We start from the raw sequence: 17864 nt of genomic DNA on the forward strand, positions 1-17864 counted from the left end.
TGCCATGATTTTGGGGCATTACTTTTTGAAAGCCCCCAAAAGATGCAAAACTATGTGCTTGGATTTGAATAAACTTAATAGGAATTCTTTATTTCTGGAAAGCAACTGTGAACGTTTTCCGACATTTGTTGGCAATCGACATCGCCTATCGATATGGCTATAAAAGTAGTTGTAATCGAAATATACATACATAGTTATATACAGGCGTAACGCTAAGACTAAGACTAATTACTACCCTGTAGTTTTGTTGTTTGATTGCCGCCCTGCCCTGGCATTGATTCAATATACAATATGTGTGTTTAAAACTTATATGAGCGCATCATGTGTGGTTCCGTTATTTCTTTTTCGGCTATATACAACTTTGGACTAGATGCTGTGCGTTTCAAAAACTCTATGTACAGTGCGAGAGAATCGATATCGTTATTGATAGGCTCTACGAGTTAAAATACTATCTGCTTAAAATCAAAGTAAATACAATGCCATAATGCTTTGCCAAGCTATTAGTTAGCTAAAAATGTATAATAGACATACGGATATATTGGCGGCATTCAGCTAAATGCTCTGGGAACTTTCGAAAACACCAGAGTTTCCAGAACACCACCTATCGATATCGAGGTTATAGATTTGCTTGCATGTGGTTACTTTAAGTGGGTCAAGTACAGAAATCCGTTGCGCTGCCAGTTGGGAAAAAATCTCTTAATTCTCTCTCCTCCTTCTACTGCTCCATTAGTCCTTTCAAATCCCTCCCTCGCCCCACTAGATGTGCAGGGTGGTCCCGGGCGGGGAGGTGGATCCTCCACCTCCTGGCTTGGCTGAGGTCTGTGGCGGCTCCAAGTACTTCGACCGATCCATTTCGATGACCAGGCACTCGTAGGCCGGCGGCGGCAGCTCGTACTTGACCACGCTCTCGTAACTTGGCGGCAGTGAGTCCACAATGCGCAGCACATCGTTCTGGGAGTTGATCTGGAATTATAGTTTCGGATTATTAATGGAATATTAACATAAAAGCCATTTTCCATCTTGCTCGGCACTCACATGTGACATGGCTCCATTGGTGGCCCTGTTTCCCGCCTCGTCGATGGGTCCCGCCCAAATGCAGACGCCCATGCGGTGCGTGACATATCCGCAAATGATCACGCTGATCACCAGCATCCCGATGCCCAGGGCGAAGACCAGCCAGCGGGACTCCACGCTGTTGTCCCGCAGATTCTTCTCCAGCTGCAGGGCGCAGAGGATTAGTACCGGCACGGCCACCATGGCCACCAGCAGGTCCACAATGGGACGCTGGGTGCTGGGTCCGGCGTTCAGGGGACTACGTCCGTTTCCGGATCCATTGGCCGATCCACCTGGGTGATCCATCGTATGGGAGCCAAAGTTCTGGCTGCTGCTGTTCGGGGTCAAGGTGGAACGGGCCACCACAGTGTTGTGGTTTTGTAGTACCATTCTGGAAAATCAGACACAAGTCCAGGATTACACGGCGGAAAACTAAGGAGGATGGCCTATTACAAATATTCTTCATTTATTTCGATTTTGTAAAAAAAAATCACTTTGGTACTAAAGCCTACTTATATATTTTCTCAGGCCTGATGGCATCGATTTGAGATTATTGTTAAAGTATGATGTTATTTTTCCTAGTGTAGTCTAGACATCTCATGTTTATTTGATGGGAACTTCGGCTAATTGGTGGCTCTCAATTGTTAATCCCCAATGAATACCCATGAGATTTTTGCAGTGGAAGCGGTTCCGATCGCTAACTGTAATCACTGTACTATCCAGACAATGGGTTATTATATGTACATATGCATCATACTATTAGATCTAATTTCATAAGAATTCATGCAGATGCATTACACAAGAACAAAATATTTAATGTACACACTTAGATTTGAATCGATTTGTGTCCAGTATGTGAGAAATTAAGCCGAATAGAACTAGATACAATTAATTGTTGCGAATACAAGTGGATTGTTGCTATAGTTTTATTGCTAGATTTTATTATTATCGTGTTAATGGAGTTGGTGATCCGATATTTTTCAATTTATTTCGCCGCGAACACTTTCCTGCCTAATTGCCTTATTCGATTTGTTTGGCAAATATTTAGCGTGTTAATAATACAATAAACATTTGATAAACGCCCCATCTTTGTCAATAAAATCAACTGCGTCACTTGGGCGCAGACGGTGAAAACCAAATATTTGCTAAGCATTTCTCGTTTAGAGTCCAATTAACATTGGTTAGCATTCAATTACCGGCCAAGATGTATCATATTCCAAAGCCCACACATGTGCATGTCTTCGATTCTGATTGGGATTGTGGTCTATATAGCCACATACATACACATATGTACAATGTACATAAACATAAGCATATATATATAGATATGGCGAATATCATTCGTACCTGGGATCAAAGGCGTTGCTCAGCAACAAGTCGTAAACGGCGCGCATTTCGATATTCGTTCTATTCACTCCTCTCAATTTTGTTTTTTCTATTGATATCAATTGGTTATTTTATTACTGTCTCTATATTGTTGATGCGAGCATATTTATTCAATGATTCCAGTTGAATTGTTGATGCAGTCTTTCATTTTTCCAGCCATCTTATGTCTATTTTTTACTATTCGAGCTAAGAAAACTGCTTTTAATTCTCACATGGATTTTAACGAATATAGTTTTTGTTTATTATTTAATTAATTAATATCCACGGTAATTAAAGCACGAGAAATTAACATCTTTTTATCTGATTAGTTGTATTAAGTGCGCTTAACACATTGTTTATGTTGTTCGCTTTAAAGATGCAACTTTTTATACAAATATTTCTCAATGAGAGTTTCTATCTACACTGAAAACGAAATCACGGAATATTTCAAATATTTTCAAAAGTGCAAATTAATACTATTTAATTCGCTTGCTGCTTGTTTGCATTAAAAACATTAAGTAAACAATAACCGGGTGTTTACGTTTAATTTATATCTACTTGTATTTGCTTTGTTTTTCTTTATAAAGTTTATAATTTATGTGCATATTATTTATGGTTTTGTGAGAAGAGCGCTTTATGGCTGTGTTTTTTTTACACCACCAGAGATAAGACCGAAAAATCAAGATGAAATGGCATCAACGCCACACCCGGCGTATACTTGATGTGTAAAACTATGGTGGATGGTGGACCTGCATCGAAGATCGGTCTTATCAAGAGGGGATTTCCAGTTCACTTGAATGATAAGGAACTGCACGTGATTGTTTGTCGTTCTTACAAACATATGTACATATGTGTATTGATTTGGCTCAATAAGAAGATAGTATTTGCACCAAGGCGTTTGTAAATTAACACTTCAGCATTGGACTTCACTTGCACAAAATAAACAACTAAAAATAAACAATCAAACAAGCTGCGAATGAAATTAAAGCCAGCTTGGTCGGGCTGAAACCGATTCGTGGCGATCTGGGCTGGTCAAATGTTGAAATCGGACTGGAAAAGCGTCCAGCAAAAGTGGCCATATAGCATAATCGATGTGGATATGCTGTCAGCTGGGAGCTTCAAAACTTTCATATCTGGACTTTGGACGCACCCTAGTGTTTATGGAATTGAAATAAACAATTGAAACTCAAGCTAACAAAAATAAATCGCCTTAAACTTGCAGTTTCTGAACTTTGGACAAATGTATCTTGGTGCTGGATTATAATGAGGGATAAACTATAATTCTGAGTACTGCATTTTCCGTTGGAAAAGTGCCAACATACCCTGGAAACAGCAATGGGCAGCACACGATCACACAGAATGCAATTTAAGAATGAAAAGCTAAGCGGAAAAAATTAGTCTATTTTTTTTTTGTGCGGTGGTAAAAATTAAATATTGCAAAAGGGAATGGAGAGTTGATAATTGCCCAAGAAAATGATAATGATAGCAGCCAAGTTAATAGGGTTCTTGTCATCTGGTATTATCTAGGAACCGGTTGCAAAGAATTGCCATCGCTCCTTTGATATTGTGAACTTTATCTGAAAGTTGTCTTAACTCTGGTAGATACATACAGTATTTCAGGTACCAGATAGCGTGGCGACATGTCTTGATTACCGGTGAAATACTTAAGATCTCTGCAAATGAGAATGCGGCGAACTTCGAAATGTGAAAACCTCGAAGTCGATCAGACAATGGAAATTTGCAATTGTAATGCCAACTGCGTCTACTGAATGAATCGCCACAATAGATACACTCTTAATTGCAGTCCATATAGATTGAGATATACAGATGCATCATATGACAAGCGCAAATATGATATACACAGATGGTGTGCGCCTGTTATCAGTTCACACTGATAAGACAGCGGAATGGCTTAAATATATACACTCAAATGAAAACCGGTTGGTTGCAAAGTGTTTGTCATTGATTGTCCTCGTTTTTATTCCCGTTTTACGACTCGTTTGCCTCATTTGAATGATTTAATGCGCTTGTTAATTTATAAAGTTTGCTTTCTGGGTGAGGACCCAATTTGGGAAGACTCCCGACATCGATTTGCGTAAGAATCGGGGCGCATTAACCTTTTTCCTTGTTTCCCGTTATTGTTTCCCTCGAATTTCATCTGTGTGTATGTTTTTGCATCCCTATAATCATCCAACTAATTTTGTTTGCCACAAAGATACATATTTGCGAAGCTGCAAGATTAAAGATTCAAGTCAATCGTTGCCCATGCATTTCCGTATCTTTCAGATACTTCTACATCTTCATTAATAAACTTCCGGTGCAGGGTTGATATGCGTAGTACTCTACGTGACGATATCCGAATTTCCATTCACAAATTGCATCAGCATCGGGTCGAAAATCGGTTCGAGTCATTGACCAGATGTTGAAAAGCACATTATATATCCAGAGGTTAAGTATATATATATACAATATATATCTTTACCGGTTGCATGTGCACGTTGTCAGCTGACTGGCAGTACGAATAGCAAAATGATTGCCTAAAAATACAAATTAGCTGTCAGCGCGACGCCCACAAATACTGGGAAAATCGACTGAAGCGAAAAGCCGAAAGAAAAGCTGGCAAAACGCTAAATCGCGTTCAGTACACATATATATAGTATATAGCATATAGTTTAGTCAAAATACCCGGCAATTACAAATAAAACATAACTACCACTGGCTGAGCTTGACTTTGAAAAGAGGGACTTTGATCGCGATTCGAGCGTCAGCAGTGGCCCAGAAACCCAATTGGAGTACAAATCAGCCAAGTGCAGAGATCACCAGAACATTTATCGGTTCCATATGCCATATGTATAAATATATGTACATAAGTATCATATTTCTGATGATTCGGCTTGAGTTGCTTTCGAGGGAGCAGCACTTTCGATTCCCGCTAAATTCGCATTTAGAGTTATGCTTTTAAAGGCCTTCGGATTTATTTATTTCGATACTGGGTTCTCCAGTTTGCCAGACTTACAAAGAATTTGCCTAGACACAAAAACAATAACAAGGCCGTAAAAGTATACGATTCCCAGTAGACGGGTGAATTTCCCTATTTGTTTTCTGGAGCACATGCGTCATATATGTACATATATACCCTATGATTCAGCCCAGCTGGATAGAATTATATGTATCTGTATGTATATAAGGATTTGGCGAATCTGCAGTTCGCCTCGAAATCTTCTGGGGTTTATCAACAACACCTGATAAGAGTGTTATTGCAGCTCTAGTGCCACAAAAGATATATTAGATGTGGCAATAGCACTGTGTACTTCTGTGGGTTTTTTGTGCACCGCCCAGATTTCAGCCATTAGTTGCCAGGGAAAAATGATATACAGCTGTTTGTAAGCAAAAATAATGCACTTAATGGGGGTAGATTTTCATCGGATTACATTGGATATCATGTTTATATGGACTGGTCAGAATTTCCCAGCTTGCTGCAGGAATATGTAATATCACCCGTACTTGTAGATACATATTATAAACCTTGAAGGTGACATTCAAATGCCACAGCCAATTTCCAATCAATTGTTTTGCAGCTAAAGTATTCCTAATTTTGAGAATGCCAGCTATTTTATGTTATTTATTAATATTATTATATATTTGCCCTTTTTTTCTAAATACGTTATGAAACCGCCAAGGAAACGCAAAGTTGCGTTTGTGGCTCAGAACAATGCACAATTCAATTAAAATTCCTTGGCCGCCATTCCCGACCTCCCTCACCATTATCCGATGTGTGGCAATCTATATGGCACAAAGCAGATACAACATAGCATAGCACAACAATTTCCTTAATTGCCGCGACAAGAAAATCATAAAACTAAAGCAGAAAATGAAAAAGAAAAACTTGACGAAACTGACGCCCACAAAAAGCGAGGCAACCGATTCTTGGGAATTGTCTGGCCCACTTTGCAAGGGAGCCTGAATCGGATATAGTACCAGACGCAGCACAGCAGCGGGCAATTAACTAGGAATCAAATTCATAAAGTTGATCAAAATTGTTGAATTACTCATCCAGAATAAAAAAGAAATCTATAAAAAAACCCTTAACTTTTTCTGTCCTTTTCATTACATAATTGGTATTCCCATGGGAAAATCTAGATACTTTATCTATTCGCCTAACCGCCACTGTGTGTTGCACATCTCTATCTTCAAGTGCTTTACATGAAGCAAAAACAAAATGAATCGATGACGTTGCCATGGAGTGGCATTAAATAATGTATTAATTGATCAGATCGCCGAGTGTCGCTGAATTGTGAATGGGGGAGAATTTGTTGCCCGATGCCATTTGATTAACTTTTGAATGGGCGGGGCGCAGCCTAGGGGGCGGGGACTCGTGACCCCCTGTGAAGTGAAAGCTTGGCCGGAGAAAAAACGGAAAAAGATTCCTCCACTTGTTCAGCTCGCTGCTGCTCTTCTCCATTTCCTGTTTGGTCACGTAGTCAAGTTTTTGACAATAATTGGTGGCCATCGTATATAGGAATAAAAAGTGCCTCGGCTCGTTCTGCTAGTTCTACTTTTATTGTTTGTATTTTTTTTTTATATTTTTTTTTATCACATGCTGGACTGCGCAAGAAGTGGCTATATATATATATGTGTACAACGATACTGTATATAGAAACTAATGATGAAAACATTTAATTTCTGTTGCCTGCTATCAATAAATTTTATTTATCCGCTCTTGACGATTCTTCTCAACTCTTTTGTGAAACAAAAACATTTCGAAGTGTGGAAACGCTTTGTTTACTTTTTTTCCCAAGGGGGGAGGGGGATTTCAAAATAAATGGCTTTGTTTTAGCTGCTGATAAGCATTGAAATTGAAAACACCTGTTCTCCAAGCGAAGGAATAGCTCACATTTTTTTTTTTTGTTTTGCCAATTGCATGGTTCACAAAGAGAAGAAAAAGAAGAGCAATACGAATAGGCACACCAGCTGCCTGCCATCCCTTTCGCTCCTCTGGCTTTTGCCACTTTGTGCATTTTATTTATAGAATTCGAAATCGGGGGGTTTTTGGGGGGTTACTTGGGGTAAACATGTTTGTCGGCATTTGGTACACTTCGGAAAAGCGACCCACTTGGAAAAACCTATTTTGGAAAGTTGTGATTGACCCTGTACCATGGAATATACTCGTATTCGTAGTTTGTAGAATTCTTTAAATGATTGAAATTATGATCTTCCAGGGGAACATCATCTTTGACTACTTTATCTAACGCTTTTATATCATAAAATCTATATTCATGTGCATATAAGATCTTTTTATAAGAATAAAGCATTGTTATTCCAGTGTTATCTCCTTTTATTACTAGCTTAACTAAATCTTTAGTAGCATATAGGAATTTCTCTGTGTGTACTCACTCAAAAATGCTTTTTGGCCGCCGTGGATCTTCCTCTCTCTTTCTGCTCTCTATCTCACGCACTCTTTCGCTCGTTTCGTTTCTGCAATTCTTCGATTGAATTCTCTTCCTCACATTTGAGGAGCACAAAAAGCGAAACAATAAAAAATACAAACAAAAAGCACTGAAATTCTGTTTTTCCTTCTTTTGTTTTATATTAGCAATTATGCACGCGTTTTAATTGTTTTTCGTGTGTGGGGTTTTTGTTTTTAAATTTATTTTTATTTTGTTTTGTTATGTTGTGATTATTTTGCGGTTGCAAATGAGATCGAGATCGTTGGCACAAATAATTGCAGCAAGTTGAATGGACTTATTTGGGGGAATTTCGCTTGGATTGGAATTATCGGTGCTGGCTTTGGGTATACTCGTAGTGCTCCTTCCTGAAGTTTGGATCCTCGCCGCTCTCACAGAAAATCCAGCGCCTGTGCACCATTACAACAAATCTTGGATCGATTCTCTCTCCTCCGCGCAGGATTCGTATTTAAGATTTGGTTTTGGTTTCGGATTAGCAGACTCCACCCTCGGATTCCTCTTTAGCCCACTCACTGAACTTTGGAACTGTGGAACGGAACAAAACGATGCTACTACTACGGACGACCGGTCTACGAGCAGGAACTGCGTTCATTTACACATCTCGATCTCGATCTCGACGTGGATTTTCTATGTCGATGTTGGGTATATAAAAATGGATTTTTGTTATTTTCTGTTTTTCCGTCTTCTGTGCGCTGGCCCCCCGCTTCCCCTGTTCCACGGTCTTTATTCGGTAGGGTCTTTATGCTTTTCTTTTCTGAACGGCCTGAGAATTTCGAACCAGAGGCGAAGAATGCTGAGAAGCGACTGGCAGATCGCAAACATCGCTGCAAGCGCCTCGCTTTCCGCTGCCGACGTCGACTGAGGCGGTGGCGTCTGTTGTTGCTTTTGTTGCGGCTCGGGAAGATGCTCTCCACTCTCCGCTCTCCAATCTTCGCACCAGAGATGTTGTAACGGCTCTGGAAAAAAACTTTGTTGCCAATGTAACTACAAATATAATATAATAGCATAATTCTAGATAATTTTGAAACCTTAGAAGGAATATATTTTTATGAACTGAACTTTATGAACTTTGCAATTTTATTTAAGTGAAGAATCCTTATAAACTTTGGATTATTTGTAATTTAATTATAAGTTTGCATGTTTTGCTACACTCTATCGACTTCGTTCTTTAAATAGTTTTTCAAGACCTTGACGGAAGAAAAGCAAAAATTATCAGACTGCTAACGACTACACGAATATGCTAAAAAAAATTTGAAAACTGCCCAAAAACAGAAAGTTCTTCTTTAAAACATAACCTACATGAAGAATCAATTATTTATTTTAGAAACCAAAAAAAAAGATAATTTTTTATTGATCATAAATCCTTTCTGGCCAAAATCACAGTGATCGCGTCAGCATCTCTAGGAACTTTCGTATAACTAGTTTGGTTCTCTCCTCCTCTCGCAGCTACAATGTGAACTGTGTGAATCGTGACGCGAGTGCGAGTTGCAGACTGTCTTCGCAATTCTTCGCTACGCCGCTCTCTCTGCTGCTGCTCATTCGCTCATTCTCCATTCTGCGTTCGAGCGCCTGGTGATAAGAGATGCCGTTATCTGATTGCCAATGTGACACATTGAGGTGGCGATGGGCCAACGCTTGTTGTTGTTGTCGCAGCTTTACGATCTGCACACGCACACACAAAAGCGCACTGATAAGAGAAGACACCTCTTCTGCCGCCTGTCTTCCAACCTTCTGTCTGGAGTCTTCTGCTCTTTCTGCGTTCTTGCGTCTTCTGCACTCTTATCTTCCTGCTCCTTTATCTTTATTCGCACATTCTTGGCCTGGCAAGTGGTGAAATCTGCACTTACTGGTATTTATTCGTGTCTTTTCGGATAGTTGGCTCTTAGAAATGTTTATGGTGCTTACCCTGGTCGTGAGCCATGGATTTAGGATCTCAGTGAGGAGTTTCGGGAATTCACTAAGATGTGAGAAGAGATTACAGATTTTGTGAAGCAGCAGAAGCCACTGCATTGTAAGTTATAAAGTGGTAAATGAAAATATTTTTATTTTAACGAGTACAGGAGATAAAAAAGATTATGAAAACGCAAAAAAATGCCATAAAAACTATAAGATAAAGAAATCATTTTGCGTATCATTCTGCGTTTGCTACATGAGTTTAGCACTAGTTTTATTTAAAAATAGTTCGTTTATGAATAAAAAGATAAAGCAGGAATTAAATCTTTAGTGTTTGATTTGCAATATCGAGCTAAACTTTGGGTAAGTCCTAAAGTAGGCTTGACTGTACATTACCTTTTGCCTTATCGGACTAATTTTTTGATCCGTCACAATTGAACAATAAAACCCGATTGCGTCATCCAAATATGGTTTTCTGTTGTATTGTATTGTACGAGTATTTAATTTAAAATAAATGTGGGTCAATGGATTATCAATGTCCCGAATGAGGCGTCGAATAGGCACGATTAGCCTGGATACGAAGCACCGGGTACCGTTACCCCGATTAGATTATATCATATATGTTCCCATAGGATAGTTCAATGAACACATGGACAACAGTGCAATGACTCGAGATGATCACTCTTTGTTTTTTATTGAGGTACGCAGATATATGGATTTCCAGAGAGAACGGGACTTAGAGAGTCAAAGTCCCATTTAAGGTTTTATAGCGAAAACGTGATCGGGCTGCTCTCTAAAAAAGAATCCCCTTTCGCCCCCTTCACATTCGCCCGTAGCATCGCCTTCGGGAAAAACTTGTGCAAAATGCCGGTCACGTCGCATGCTGCTGTATCTGTATCTGAGTATCTTTTCCTGCATCTCAACTTGACTGCCATTCGCAAGTATCTGTATCTTGGCCAAAAGCCCTGCCAAAGCAAATTAGATAAGTCGCATCCCCCGGATAAAACTTGGCCACATTCGGTTCCAAATTGAGACTCATACTCATACTCATATTCCGGGAGACAAATTGATAGCGGGGCAGCAAAGCTTTATGGCTTATGGGACGGGAAGTCGTTGTTGCTTAGGCTTATCGCGAGACCTCGCGGGTAATAATACAAAAAATATAAATAAAAAATGTATAAACAGAGGTAAACATCTGACAGTCGGAGCAGGGTGTGGGTGGTGTCGCTATCGCCATTTGATTTGGGTTCGGCATGGCCATATGCCAACGGAAACTCTGATTTCAATTCGGGGCTTCTACCCATTTTCAACGGAACCACCTACTTTTATAACTACTCGTGTAAAATTCCAATATGGAAAACAACTCACAGAATTGTGTATTTTATACCCCAATATCTATTGATATCCCAGAAAAATATAAGTAAGGGGTACCTGATAGTCGGAGAACTCGACTACAGCATTCTCTCCGATTTTTGCTTAAGTTTGTGTTTTATTCAGTGTTGTGTCACAATTGAATTCATTTATTTTATATTTTTGTTTTTGTTGCTTAAATTGCGCTTTTATTTATTTACTTCAGTTTTTATTTTTCTTGCTGAACAATTTACAATAAACGCGGTCATTTGTTGAGTTTTTCTTGTAGTTTTCCTTGCTTGTTTAAGTTTATTTAATACTTACTGATTTTTATTTTTATGTTGCTCGTATTTTTTTTTTTGTTAATTTCTTTCTGCTGGCTAAACCTAAAAATTTGTTTTGCTGTTGCTTGTTGTGTACACGTACATATATCGAATATTTTTTGATTATTTGATTTAATTAGTTTTCTCCGATTTAAGTGGGCAATTTCCCTTTCTAACCACTTAGTTTTTCATCGATTTTGTTTAGAGTTTTTATAGTTTCCGCTACATTTAATGGTTATTTTCATTAGGTGGGGCGTTGGAACAGTAAAAGGGGGAAAACAGTTGGCCAACAGTTCCTATATATATATATATATATATATATATATAAATATATATATATATATGTAATTATATATAATCTGGCAAACGATAACAGTGGAAAGCCAAAAGGAAAATTTGTGTGTGAGTTCGGGGGTTTCCCAGTTTTTTTCTTGTCTTAGCTTTGGCTATTTCGAAATCGATTTAAATTTGTCACTACCAACACACAGACGCACATCGAGATATATGGTATATATCGTAGTTTATAATTATTCCGTTTTCTTTCTTCTATTTTCGTTTATCTTTAATTTTACTGAATTCTGTATACTTCATATTGTATAGTTATAGTATAGTTATTATTTGCTTGTTAATTTGTAGACACCATTTACAATTACAATTACAGTTACAATTAGATAGACACACACAATGCGATCCTAATTAAATACATTTAATACGCCTCTGATTTTTGTATCCTTTGTTATTCCTTATTTTTCGGCCCAAAAGTAGGCAGCATGAGTGCATGAGTGTGTGTGCAAATTACATGTGTATATATATAGTTCCAAGTTTCAAGTTCCTTAGTTTACCTAAGTCTAATTGCTATTCCGAACGATCCGAGGATCAGTTTGATGTTTCACATTAATACATAGCTGCGTCCACTTTCAAACAGTTGCGGCCAAAATAATAGCAGTAACGTTTCTAATAATGAAATAAGAAAATCCTATTTTCGAGAACCTAATTTGAAATTTGAATATTTCTCTTATAAGACACAAAACTACAGCTGATTGCTTGTGAGACTTCGTATTAGGTAAGGATATTTCGACTGTTTTAAGCCCACGCTGCTATTGTTTTGGACGCAACTGTATGTGTAATAGTTTCGAGTCTTACCCCGTTTGTCCAATCCGAATTATATATTTTGGGAGAGATTTTACCAAGAGAACCAAGTTCGTTGCGGCTATCAAGTCTCCCTAGTTGTTTAGCCCCTTTATTTGTTTGTAAAGCTCACTTGTTTTTTTTGTTTGATCTAACTTCCTATAAGCTATCACACCTTTGACCCTATCTATCCTACTTCACTGCCCACTCGCCCAACCGAACTTGGCTCTCGCACTCTCGTCTTCAATCTTCCACTTGTTGCTATAACTTTAATGTCTATTATTAACATAATTAATTGTAAACATTTACTAAAAACAAAAAAAAAACATTATGCCGTCTCTCTCTCTCGGTCAAACACACATACGCGCACAGTGAGCGGCAAAAAATATTATGATTAAAATCTTAGCTATTCTCTTTCTTATTTTTCTGGCGCCTTAACGATATGTGAGTGGGTGTGTATGGGTATGCAGGTAACTGTGCTGGTGTGTGTGGGAGAGAGAGAGAAAGAGAGGGAGCGATGAAAAGAGACACCTAATCAAGGTGTTAAAGGAACTTAAGCCAACGATTTGATTTTATACATTTCTCTGATAGAAGGGGGATCGTGTCCCCCGTGTTCTGACCGGCAGAAAAGCTGAATGCTATCGCAGCGCATGCGGACAAAAGCTGTCTGGCATGAGTGAGTTTTCAATTTTCAATTTACGTAAGATTTCCGCTTTGATTTCCTATTAATTAAGCTAATTCTCTTAGTTTGAATATAAGTACCTCTTAGAATCGGTTTTTTTTTTTGCATTTTCGTATCTTTGGTGTTTTTTGGTTACAGTTTGACATTTACTAGTGGTTTCTCTATAGTATTTCTTCATATTTTCTTGGTGTCTTCGATTACGATCGTTTGCATTTCGGTTAATAATTAATAATTCGTATTTGCTTGTATATTATGAGTATGAGAATAAGGTCTCGGCGGTTGTTGGTGTTGTCTTTCGTCTTCAACTTTTCGTATTCGGTTATTAAAATAAGTACATTCCGGATGGCTTAACTGAGAATCGCTAGAGATTTGAAAACAACTATTGTGTGGCTTCAAAAAATAGGATGATCAAGTTTTCGAAATCTCCAATTGTGGAATTATAAAGTTTACAATATTGCTGTGGAATTCCTGGGGACTTTGCTTTTCGGTGGGGGAATTAGTTCCCATTTCCTATATATTAGACCTCAGCTGGTAATTGTTTTAAAATATCCATTGATTTCAGAAAAACCTCCAGTATTCGATTATTTTTTGTTCTTAATCAAGCCTTTGGCAGTTTCTTATTTGCATAGTAAGTGGTGTTTTAGCTTTTCGTCTGATTTAGAGGGAGATAGATACAGCTTGAGATGGCGGCTACTATGGGCAAATTTGGTTGTAAGTATTTCTTGGGGCACTTTGAGGTAACGCATAATCAATCGATCGATCAACAAACAATCACATAAAAAGTACTTCAAAATCGAGAGAACACGCGACACAGTGGCAGATTAATCAAATGAGTAACAACGAATGAGTACCGAATGAGTACCTAGTTCAACTGGTAATTCCCCTACACAAGGACGTTCTAGCCCACTGCGATGACGGGGAATCCCCGCAGCGTATCTCAACGTTTCACCCCGAACAGATTCGGTATGGACTTGATCTTCTTGCGCGAGCAGTTCAGATAATCCTTGTACATATCGGATCGCAGATACCTGGAGTACGAGTCGCTCTTCATCAGGTGATACACATGCGAGGCGGCCACGTCGAAGCACCATCGATTGGGGCCACTGGGCGAGTTGACCGCCTCGCGGGCCAGCTCCACCGACTTGGAGTCCACGTTGACCGGACAGGGCGCCTCGGGGGCGAGGAACTCCTGCCATATCTTCTGGATCGCCTCCTTGATCTCCGACTGCGGCAGCGCCTTCATCTCCTGCACCGATTCCCAGAATCTGCGAGAAGTGAAGAAGATATTGTTAATAATCAATGCGCATTAGAAACATTTTTAAGGAGGAGTTTAAGTTGTTATTGATTTCCTATTTTCCTATATAGCCAACGATTATGGAAGGCACTCACTTGAGATTCTCGCCGCTGTACTCCTTCTCCAAGAACTTGGTGAACTGCTCGCGTCCAATGGCATCGTTCAGCAACTCCCGCAAACTGAATGCCCAGCGCTTCACGCGCCGCACAGGAACTTCTTTACTGTTGGATTGAAATTTAGTTTAATTTAGTCATTAATTAAGCGTATTAATTATTATTTTAACCAATTAAGTTTCTTACCTATTCTTCTCCGTATCCCACATCTCGGTGCTGTCTGTTTGCCAAGGATTCGGCAGCTCGGGCGAGGTTATAAAGTAATCGAACTCATTGTACTGGTCGTAGTAGGCAACCAAACTGCGGAATAGTATTAATTTTAATTATTTAAGTATTAATTAAATAATTTTTTTATGTATAAATAGATTTCTTACGCCTCGGCCGCCTTTGACACTTTGATTGTGCGACGCTCGAGCTTCTGTTTGCGCAGCGCGATGATCCGCGTCAGCTGCTCGACGGGATTCTTGGCCAGGGAGGCGCCGGCGGATCCGGTTCCATGGCTGGAACCACCGCGTCTGTAGGCCTTCTTTATGTCAATCTCGGTGGTGTTGACGCAGCCGGGCATTGGCCGGTGGACATCCCAGAAGGCGCGCTCCTGCGAGTCCAGCACCTTCCGCTCCAGCTTATCCCGCTTTTTGGCCACTTTGCTCTGCGATTCGGCCTGGAAATATGAAATAATATGAAAATCATCAGATTTAAATTATTAATATTATAACAGAATATCAAAAAGATAGTGATTTGTGAACTATATTCTCTATTGACAGTCGTCTCACCTGCATGAATATAAACTCCCACTTCCTGGAGAACATCTTCTGCAGCTTGGCCAGATTCTCGGCCTCGTAGTCGGCCAACTCCAGGCGCGTCTTATTCTGCATGGTGCGCTTGCAAAGGTAGACGGCATAGTCCGTATTCTCGGGCTCCCAGCAATTCGAGGGCCAAAAGTAGGGCGTCTGGAATCTGTGCGAGAATTGCTTATATATATCTGGATGCCAAGATGCAGCTACCACTCACCTGTAGAAGGTGCCGTCGTTTTTGACGGTCAGCGCGTGATCGTCGATGGGGAATATGTAGCCATGCGAGCTGAGCAGGTGGGCAAAGTGCAGGGCCTCCGTCACGTCCTCCACGTCGAAGTTCTTGAGGATCCAGGCGACCAGGTCCGCACCCGTGAACACCGATGGCACCTTGCTCATGAACGCCTTCACCGTGCGCACCGCCACGCCCGTCGACTCCGCCTGCATCTTCTCGATGATGGCCTCCATCTGGGAATGGAATCGATTTAATTAGCCCCAATTAGCGGCACAACTGACTGGCAATCAATAAGCTGGCATGTGCATAACAAAGATAATAAACCACTCCAAAGACAGAAAGTGAAATGCAATTATCTAGCGAATGCTAATTTGCAAGGCATTGTTCAAGGTAACAATCAAAGGTTTGCACATATTCACCAAAGTATAAAGTTGCAATGAAATGATAAGTTTGGCTAAGTAAGTGAGGCTCAAGAACGTTGGGTAGAAAATAGTAGAAATAAGTAACAAAACTAATTATTAATGTATATAATTACATTACCTTTTTGTACACTAGGATATTGGGTGCATCCTCGTTCTTCCCGCCGCGTTGGTGGTGCGACGCCGATGGAACCGCTAAGGCGGTTGCGGTGGGCGGCTGGGGCGGCTGGGCCGCCGACTGACCCGCCGCCGACTGCTGTGGGTGGGCGTGGTGGTGGTGATGGTGGTTCCCGCTGACGGTCAGCAGTCCGCCGCTGGAGCCGCTCTGCTTGCTGCCCGCCGCCGCCGTCGACGAGGATGTGGCCGAGGAGGAGGATGTGGTGGTGGCGGCTGCCGTCTTGGCTCCAACAACGCTGGCCGTGGATGTGGAGTCAGTGGTTGGGTTGCTCGCTGGCGGGGATGCCGATGTTGTGCCTGCTGCTGCTGCTGCTGGAGCACTTGCTGCTGTGGCTACTGTTCCTGCTCCTGCTCCTGTTGCTGCCGGTGAGACCGATGACCCAGTGTCATTGTTACTACCATTGGAAAGTGGTGTTGGCGATGGGGTGGCTGTGCCGGGTGCTACTCCTCCTCCCCCGCCTCCAACGACGGCGGTGGCGGACTGTGGCTCCGGAATGGCCACCGCCAGCGGATCGCTGCTGTTGCTGCTGGTGCAGTCCGTCTTGGCCGGCGCCGCGGTGCTGCTGGCATTGGTGGCTTGTGTTTTGTCCGCCTCCGAGTTCATCGTTACCATTTTCTCGAACGGCTGCGCTCCAGGGATATTTGGTTTCCAGAGCTTTGGCTATTTTTAAACGCTTGGCGCAGAGGGGCGCGGGTGCCGGCTGCTCGTCGAGGGGGGGAGGGGGGGCGTGTTCCTGCTGCTGCTCCTTTCACAAAAGTGGGTGGTGTTTTCCCAGCTCTCCTGTGTGCGTGTGTGTGTGTGGCGGGTGTGTGTGTGCGAATCAATTTGATGGCTTAAATAGATTTTATTCAGCTTGTAGGTGTCATTTTGCCTTTTCTAATGCCATTTTTGGTCGCTTTTTCCACCTCTGGCTCCTCCTTGATTTTCACTTCGTTTTTGCTGCTTTTCTTCTTCCGTTTCCTTTTTTCCTGTATGCTGGAAATTCACAGGAGTTATGGCACACACACACACGCACACAAGGTGTTTGATTGTTTGTTACAGTGCTCCAGCAGCTTTCCAGTTAAGGTTTTTAATTTGTGGATTTTTAGAATTTTTAAATTTAATTTTTGTTTTATTTTTAGCAGCGATTTTTCCAAGTTTTCGCTTGCTGTCGCTGTTGCTCCTTTTGCCCTCTCTCTCTCTCCCTCTCACTCGCACGTCCTCTCTCGCTCTCGCGCGAAGTGTTTTTTAGCTTTTAGCCCGTAATCATTTTACGGCCCAAAGTCAATCGGCTCCTTAGAGCTTCCTACTGATAGTCCTTCATCGATTTTTCGTCCTTCCTACCCCAGAAACTCTCTCTCGATCCGCTCTTCCGCTCTCTTTTCGTCCTGCGGCTGCGCCAATACCGTTGTTTACATCCAGCCAGCTGTTGCTTATCGATGACAAATAACCGATATCATATCGATAATTGCATATCCTTAACTCTTAACTTTAAAGCTAAAGGGTGAGTATTGAAATAAAAGTTGTAAATATCGATTTTTAAAGCGTTTATAATTGATCTGAAATTAGGTTTTATATTAATAACACAACCATCAT

General features: G+C 40.8%; 3 protein-coding genes across 3 annotated transcripts; all 3 read right to left on the bottom strand.

Moving 5' to 3' along the window:
• Positions 1-58: 58 nt before the first annotated feature.
• LOC6618002 lies at positions 59-8023 on the bottom strand. Its single transcript, XM_002042274.2, has 3 exons — positions 7813-8023; positions 1036-1444; positions 59-963 (listed from the first exon to the last, which is right to left on the bottom strand). Exons 2-3 carry the CDS (start codon positions 1441-1443, stop codon positions 757-759), a joined length of 615 nt encoding a protein of 204 aa, XP_002042310.1. The 5' UTR covers position 1444; positions 7813-8023; the 3' UTR covers positions 59-756.
• A 45-nt stretch (positions 8024-8068) lies between these two features.
• Positions 8069-8688, bottom strand: LOC116802002. Its single transcript, XM_032724765.1, has one exon. It carries the CDS (start codon positions 8281-8283, stop codon positions 8191-8193), a length of 93 nt encoding a protein of 30 aa, XP_032580656.1. The 5' UTR covers positions 8284-8688; the 3' UTR covers positions 8069-8190.
• Positions 8689-11470: 2782 nt separating this feature from the next.
• Positions 11471-17701, bottom strand: LOC6618003 (regulator of G-protein signaling 7). Its single transcript, XM_002042275.2, has 7 exons — positions 16233-17701; positions 15678-15925; positions 15440-15623; positions 15041-15327; positions 14853-14966; positions 14649-14774; positions 11471-14524 (listed from the first exon to the last, which is right to left on the bottom strand). The coding sequence occupies exons 1-7, from the start codon at positions 16899-16901 to the stop codon at positions 14197-14199; spliced, it is 1956 nt and encodes a 651-aa protein (XP_002042311.2). The 5' UTR covers positions 16902-17701; the 3' UTR covers positions 11471-14196.
• Between the last annotated feature and the right edge of the window lie 163 nt (positions 17702-17864).

Source organism: Drosophila sechellia, chromosome X, assembly GCF_004382195.2.
Source record: "Drosophila sechellia strain sech25 chromosome X, ASM438219v1, whole genome shotgun sequence".
Taxonomy (NCBI): domain Eukaryota; kingdom Metazoa; phylum Arthropoda; class Insecta; order Diptera; family Drosophilidae; genus Drosophila; species Drosophila sechellia.

Coding starts and splice junctions, on each gene's coding strand:
- LOC6618002 (XM_002042274.2), bottom strand. CDS start 1,443: ATGGTACTACAAAACCACAACACTGTGGTGGCCCGTTCCACCTTGACC. Junction 964..1,035: donor CCAATGGAGCCATGTCACAT/GTGAGTGCCGAG, acceptor CTATAATTCCAG/ATCAACTCCCAGAACGATGT.
- LOC116802002 (XM_032724765.1), bottom strand. CDS start 8,283: ATGGTGCACAGGCGCTGGATTTTCTGTGAGAGCGGCGAGGATCCAAAC.
- LOC6618003 (XM_002042275.2), bottom strand. CDS start 16,901: ATGGTAACGATGAACTCGGAGGCGGACAAAACACAAGCCACCAATGCC. Junction 15,328..15,439: donor GGGAGTTTATATTCATGCAG/GTGAGACGACTG, acceptor TCATATTTCCAG/GCCGAATCGCAGAGCAAAGT. Junction 14,775..14,852: donor TGGGATACGGAGAAGAATAG/GTAAGAAACTTA, acceptor TCAATCCAACAG/TAAAGAAGTTCCTGTGCGGC.